This window comes from Leucopleurus acutus, assembly GCF_964270905.1.
Source record: "Leucopleurus acutus genome assembly, chromosome: 19".
In the NCBI taxonomy this organism is placed as follows: domain Eukaryota; kingdom Metazoa; phylum Chordata; class Mammalia; order Artiodactyla; family Delphinidae; genus Leucopleurus; species Leucopleurus acutus.
In genome coordinates this window covers 7665195-7672123 of record NC_139161.1, presented here as the reverse complement: position 1 = coordinate 7672123, position 6929 = coordinate 7665195, and the positions used below count along the sequence as shown (strand labels likewise).

The 6929-nt window shown below is 62.5% G+C and overlaps 1 protein-coding gene across 1 annotated transcript; it reads left to right on the top strand.

Annotated features, from left to right (window-relative positions):
• Nucleotides 1–961: 961 nt before the first annotated feature.
• FOXJ1 (forkhead box J1) lies at nt 962–3907 on the top strand (the record flags this gene model as incomplete). The annotated part of the gene is made up of 2 exons (XM_082860268.1): nt 962–1459; nt 3140–3907. 2 exons carry the CDS (start codon nt 962–964, stop codon nt 3905–3907), a joined length of 1266 nt encoding a protein of 421 aa, XP_082716394.1.
• Between the last annotated feature and the right edge of the window lie 3022 nt (nt 3908–6929).

Genomic DNA, 6929 nt, shown 5'->3' with positions numbered 1-6929 from the left:
GGGCGGGGCGTCGCCATGGCAGCAGGAGAAGCCTTCCGAGCGGCTACTTAATGCCGGTCCCCGGGCCGCTGGCGTTCAGACAGGCGCCGTCGGGCGTTGGGGGCGACGAGGATTACTGGCTGGGCCCTCGAGCTGGGGGCAGAGAGCCGCGGTGGGGGTGGGCGGTAGGAGGAATTTCTTCGAGAACCTTCCTTTGGCCCGGGCTGCGCTCTGAGCCAGGTAAGGGACGGGGAGGGCTGCAGGCCGTGGGAAGGGAGGGCGTCGGTACCAGCCCGCTCTCCCATCCGTCCCCGACGGAAGTGGTGGGCCCGGGGACTGACATCAGAGGAGTTTGGGGGACACTCACTTCCCGCCCCCTTATAACTCTCTGTTTTGTTTCCTTCCTTCCCCTTGATCCCCATCCTATTATCCCTTTTCAAAGAATAGACGACCTCCCCCGCCCCCCGCCCCGTCCTACTGCCCTCCTGGACTCTCTCGCCCCATTTCCATTTGTTGTGGAGGGAGAGAGGGGGGTTAATTTCCCGCTTTGAGGGAGAAGGGGGTGGCCTCGCCTGCCCCTACACTATTCCCTCGTTTGGCTAATTAAGTCTCCTCTAAAAGATCAAAGAGGAAAAGAGCGAGGCGAACCTCCGTGTGGGTCGGACCCCCGGGCACAGCTTCTGTTTCCCAGACCTCGGCAGTAAAAGATCCTCCCCAGCTGCAGGAACGATTTTAGTAAGAGCCTCCCCCCCTCGCACACACTCTCCCCTCGGGAGTGGGGAAAGAGGGCTCAGTTCCCGCTATGGTCCCCGCAGGCACCACATTCAGCTCGGAGGAGGCTACCCCCGCATCGCGGGATGGAAGCACGCTTCCGGGAGGCTGTGTAACTGAAGCCGCGGGAGTCAGCGGGCTGGAGAGCTCGGCGGCCACCCTCGGCTCGGCTCGTGGATGTTGACCGCCCCCTCGGAGAGTCCCCGCAGATATGGCGGAGAGCTGGCTACGCGTCTCGGGAGCAGGGGCATCGGAGGAGGCCGGACCGGAAGGCGGCCTGGAGGAGTCCGACGCCCTGGATGACAGCCTGACCAGCCTGCAGTGGCTGCAGGAATTCTCTATTCTCAACGCCAAGGCCCCCGCCCTGCCTTCGGGGGGCACCGACCCCCACGGCTACCACCAGGTGCCAGGCTCGGCCGCGCCGGGGTCTCCCCTGGCGGCCGACCCCGCCTGCCTGGGGCAGCCGCACACGCCCGGCAAGCCCACGTCGTCGTGCACGTCGCGGAGCGCCCCCTCGGGGCTGCAGGCCCCGCCTCCCGACGACGTGGACTACGCCACCAACCCGAACGTGAAGCCGCCCTACTCGTATGCCACGCTCATCTGCATGGCCATGCAGGCCAGCAAGGCCACCAAGATCACCCTGTCGGCCATCTACAAGTGGATCACGGACAACTTCTGCTACTTCCGCCACGCTGACCCCACCTGGCAGGTAGGGGAGGCCCTCCCTCCCTCCCCATGCCCGCGCGGACTGGTCTCACGTCCCAGATCCGCAGGCCAAGTAGGCGCGGTACGGCCAGGGCCCCGAGAGAAGGAAGGCCGTCGAGGAAGGACCTCAAGGGAGCCCAGTGCTTGGACTGCTGCCCCTTTGACTTCAGAGAGGGAGGAGGGAGGATGTTCAGAGGGCTTTAGGGGTGCCGACATAGAGGTTCAAGTGGAAAGAACTTGTCACTCATCCAGCAGGCTCAGCCCAAAGACCAGGGCTGAACTATGCGTGGACACAGCCCCCCAGGGTAGGTTGATGGACTGAGGGACACATTTTTGTCTCAAGTCCTAGAATTCCTAGACACTACCCTACTCAAGGTCAGTTTGTCAGGGCCTGACTGGAAGCAGAGCATCGTTCCCGCCAGGCTCTGCATCCTGCCTGCTTTCAGTTGGCTGGAGGGGGTCTGGGAGAGGAGAGGGGCGTGCTGTGGGGTGTGAAGGCCAGCTGTGTCCCAGTGGAAGGGCTACGGGGCCTTCCTAAAGCTGCTGTGCCAGCCCCCCCCAACCCCTCCCTAGTTTCCTGCCTACACGCCTCCCCCTCTTCTCATCAACCTCCCTGGGGGGACAATTACCTCAGCCAGGTGCTTTCCACAGGGGCTCCTGCCTCCCACACTGGCTTCATGTTCCAAGTCTCCGGAACCTGGCACAGAGCAGCCAGGGGGCCCAGGTCACCGTGTAAACATCCCAGTCTTGCCAGGGGGCACTACTCACCTGCGGCCCCACTGACCAGGCCCCAGACCCCTGTGCCCCAGCGTGGTTTGGGCTGTGCACCCAGGCGTGAACAAGCCAGGATGGTGATTCAAGGCCGGGCACACACTGCCCTGAGCATCTTCGACCATCAGAATCAGGGGCTACTTGGGGACAGAGAGCCTGAGGATGCACAGATCCTTCCCTGCGGCACAGGGTCACAGTTCCTGTGGTCACAGCTATTCCACGTTCGCTTGGGCCTGACCCTGGGGCAGGTACCGTTTGTAACCTTGGTGAGAAAGCAGAGACCCTCCACCACCCCCCACCCTACCCCAAGCCTGAGAGGCCCCAGGAATGAGCGCTATGCTCTTGGCTGGGTAATAATCAACTGAGGCCTCAGAGCCTGGGGTGGGAGGAGGGGGACATGGTGGGTGAGGGCCCAGGCCAGCAGCCGGCTCTACAAACAAGGAAAGTCATCAGATCCTCCCACACTTCATCCCCCCCCCCCCCCACACACACACCCTCACACCCACTCACTCATTTCACAAACAGAGAAGGCCAGCCAGGCCCAGGCAGAGGGAGATGGCCGTCCAGGCCCTGGGGGAGCCAAGGCCTTTGGCCAGAGGCTGCAAGCGGCGGGGTGAGAGAGGGAGGGCAGGACAGGGTGGCACTGAGAGCCACCCTGCGGCTCAGGGCTCGGATGACTGAGCAGGCAGATATCCTGGCAACAGGGAACAAAAGCCCCCGACAGCACTCCCAGCTCCTGGTGCCCCGTGGCTGGTGTCCCAGAGCCTCCCGGTCGGAGCAGCGCCTCTGTCTCCCCTGCCCCCATCGGAGGGAAGGCGGTGGCGGGACTGGCAGTGGCGCTAGGAACCCCCCCATCACTGACCCCACCTACTCACCCAGCTGTCTTCCTTCTCTCCTATCTCCCTGTGTCCAGAACTCCATCCGCCACAACCTGTCCCTGAACAAGTGCTTCATCAAGGTGCCTCGGGAGAAGGACGAGCCAGGCAAGGGGGGCTTCTGGCGCATCGACCCCCAGTACGCCGAGCGGCTGCTGAGTGGGGCCTTCAAGAAGCGGCGGCTGCCCCCAGTCCAAATCCACCCAGCCTTTGCCCGCCAGGCCGCGCCCGAGCCCAGCGCCGCCCTGTGGGCCGGGCCACTGACCGTGAACACCGAGGCCCAGCAGCTGCTGCGCGAGTTCGAGGAGGCCACTGGGGAGGCGGGCTGGGGTGCGGGCGAGGGCAGGCTGGGGCATAAGCGTAAACAGCCGCTGCCCAAGCGGGTGGCCAAGGTCCCGCGGCCCTCCAGCACCCTGCTGCTGACCCAGGAGGAGCAGGGCGAGCTGGAACCCCTCAAGGGCAACTTTGACTGGGAGGCCATCTTCGACGCCGGCACGCTGGGCGGGGAGCTGGGCACGCTGGAGGCCTTGGAGCTGAGCCCGCCGCTGAGCCCCGCCTTGCACGGGGACGTGGACCTCACCGTCCACGGCCACCACATCGACTGCCCTGTTACCTGGGGGCCTCCGGTGGAGCAGCCTACCAACAGCCTGGACTTCGACGAGACCTTCCTGGCCACATCCTTCCTGCAGCACCCCTGGGACGAGAGCGGCAGTAGCTGCCTGCCCCCCGAGCCCCTCTTTGAGGCCGGGGATGCCACCCTGGCCTCTGACCTGCATGACTGGGCCAGCATGGGCGCCTTCTTGTAAGAAGCCAGGCCCTGCCCCACCTCCAGACAGCGCCCAAGTCTGGGCCCAGACTGCCCCCCCCCCCACCAGTGCAGGCCCATGGACACCCTACCGCCCAGGCAGGGGCTGGGCCCGGTCACCCCGTGAGGCCACACGGCCCCCAGCCCAGGCCATCCTCAGATTCTAGTCCAGCAGGCTGAGAATTGGGGCCCAGAACCAAAATTGCTGCCTCCGCTGCCCAGTCCCCCATACACACAGTGTTTCATTGATCCACTTCTTCCCTGCCCCAAGGACACGCTAAGGGCCCTACGCTATGAGAGCTGCGGCTTGGAGGGACCCTGGCCAAGCTGGAAGCATCAGTACAGTTCCCGCCCCAGAGCATCTTAGCTTCGAAGCTTCTCTCTCTCCCGCTCTCCTCCCCAGGTCTCTATCCAGAGAAAGTTCCCAGGTACAACAAATGCTGATTAGGTGACTGCAAATTAACGCCCTAGAGGCCTCTCCCGGCAGAGCTTCCCTGGGGCTGGGGCCGGCAGTCTGTGAGGCGCAGCTCCGGGGAGTGGGGAAGAGTGAGGAGACAGAAACGAGGCCGGGGTGCTGGGTGGAGCCAGGAGATTTTCTAAGGCCTCTGGGGTCTTCTGGCTTCATCCCTAGAGGTGGGGCAGAGGGTATATATCCCTAATCTTTGAGCCCAACGTGAGGCTGAGAGCAGCGGGGAGTTGGGGTTCTGGGGGTTAGGGGCTGGGGCAGCCAAGCTGCAGAGGGAAAGGGGACAGACAGACTAATGTAGTGAGTGTAGCTATAGCTGAGGCTTAACTGGGAGGGACACAGTGCTTGCTGGAACTACTGGGACCAGGAAGCGGGGATGGCCCTGTGCCCTTGCTTGCACTCCTGTGGGGGAGTATCTTGCTCCACCCTAAGCCCCCTGGGCTGCATTCCACAACCACCCTCCTGCCCCATTGGGCAATTTAACCTTTTTCATGGAAAGTTATTTACAATAAAAAAATTTTTAAAAATAAAGTTTTAAAAAATCTCAAAATGAACCTGCTTGCAACTTTCTCTGGGGAAAAGCATGGGCCAGTTTTGGAGAGGCCAAGGCCCAAGGGGGAATGGCTGGGAGGAAGATGGGAGGCACCAAAGGCCTGCAGAGTGCCCCCTGGTGCACTCCCCATGACCTCTGGGTCCCCAGAGAGAAAGGGGCTGAGAGGCAGTCCTCGAGGGTCCCCTGCAGCCAGGGCCTCGACACCTCTATCTGTGCAACGGGGAGACTGTACCCACAGCCCCCAGGAGCAGGCGGCAAAGGAGGCACAGCCCCCTCCCTGGCCCTGGGGACTCACAAAGGCCGAGCTTGCCCAGGGCTCGGCTCACGTCCCCCACCTCGCCCACCTCGAGGGCCTGCCCAGGCTTGCCTGCGGTCCTCGCCTGGGCCTGTGTCCAGCTCCTCCCTCCCTTGGTCCCTTCCTGAAGGGACAGGGTGTGAGGTCAGAGGGCCCCAGCCCCTGGAGCCCCACTTGCCACCCTGGGGTTCATTCACCCCACCCAGCACCTTCCCTCCAATGCAGGTTGGGGCTGAGGGAGGCCATCAGGGAAGACAGAAGACGGGGTGCCTAGACCCTACAGCTCCAGCCTGTGAGGAGCCAACGTACCAGAGTTCTGATGGGGAAACTGAGGCACAGCAAATATGTGACACTCAGCAGGCATCTTTCAACCCCCTCACCGCAGCTTTGCCTGGAACCCATCTCTCCCCCGAGCCCACACCTGCCCCGCCAGCATGCCCTTGTGGTGCACAGCCTCTTCCCCCAGCATTCACGCGCGCGCGCGCGCACACACACACACACACACACACACACACACAGGCACTGTCCTACACAATCCTGCCCAGCCTCCACGGGCCCCTTTCTCCTGAAGCCCCTTTCTTTCCTTGCACTGGAGGCTGGCTCCAGGCCAACCTGGCATTCCCCCGCCAACTTGCTGCTTTCACTTGCTAATTATTCCAAATATTTCAGAAGGGTGCACACACTGCAGGGCCAGCCGGGTTGGGGCCTTACCGAGCTCAGGAGGCAGCCCATCCCCTTCCCACCGCTCGCTGAGGAGGCTGCCCCAGCCTCCCTCTGAGACTCCCTTCACCCCCTAAGCAACGGCTCCCTCCCTCTCCCCACCACCCGCCGGCACTGGGGGAACATGGGGGCTCCAGCCTCTCCACTGGTCCCCAGGATCAGCCTTCAGCCCCCCGCCAAAAGGGGTCTACCCTGGATTGACAGGTGGGGCCTGTCCCTGTCCCCCCTCCTCACCCTCTGCCTGGGCCCGTGCTGGGGAGGAGGGGCGAGGTCAGGGGCTGGCAGAACTGCCTGCCAGCTAAGGAGAGGCTGAAGAAGCTTCTGGCTGCCAGGAAGGATCACCAGGAGCTCCTGAAAATCCCGATGCCTGGGACTAGCGTCTCTGGGGGTGGGACCCAGACGCTGGCACTTTTAAGGGTCCGTGGATGCTGCCAACGAGCAGCCAGAGCTAAGAGGGGGCTCCGAAGGGGCCGGAGCACAGGGCTTCACACACCCCTTCAGCAGGCAGCGTTTGGGGGTTGGCGGTTGAGGGGGCGGGAAGCGTGAGTGGATCCTGTCCCTCCTACTCACCCCTGCCCTGGCCCTTGGCTGGGTGGCTTTTTTAAAAAGACGTTCAGTGACTCCGTATTTATTTATAGATTCAACGTAATCCCAGTCAATATATATTTTGCACCATTAACAGTAAGTTGCAGACAGGATGCCCCATCAGCACTAGATACTTTAGCGTGTATTTCCTTAGAACAAGGACACGCCTCCATAATCCTAGTGCCACCATCACAATCAGGAAATTAACATTGACCCGGCAATCCCATCTACCCGCAGACCCCATTCACATCTTGCAGATCACCCCAGTAATGCTCCTCTCCATTCCAACACCCCAGTCCAGGACCCCATGTTGCACTGAGTTGTCCTTTCTCTTTTGCGCTGTGTGGCTTCGAGCCCAGGTTTCACATTTCCTTCGATCTCCACTTCTGAGGTGAGAAGCCCTT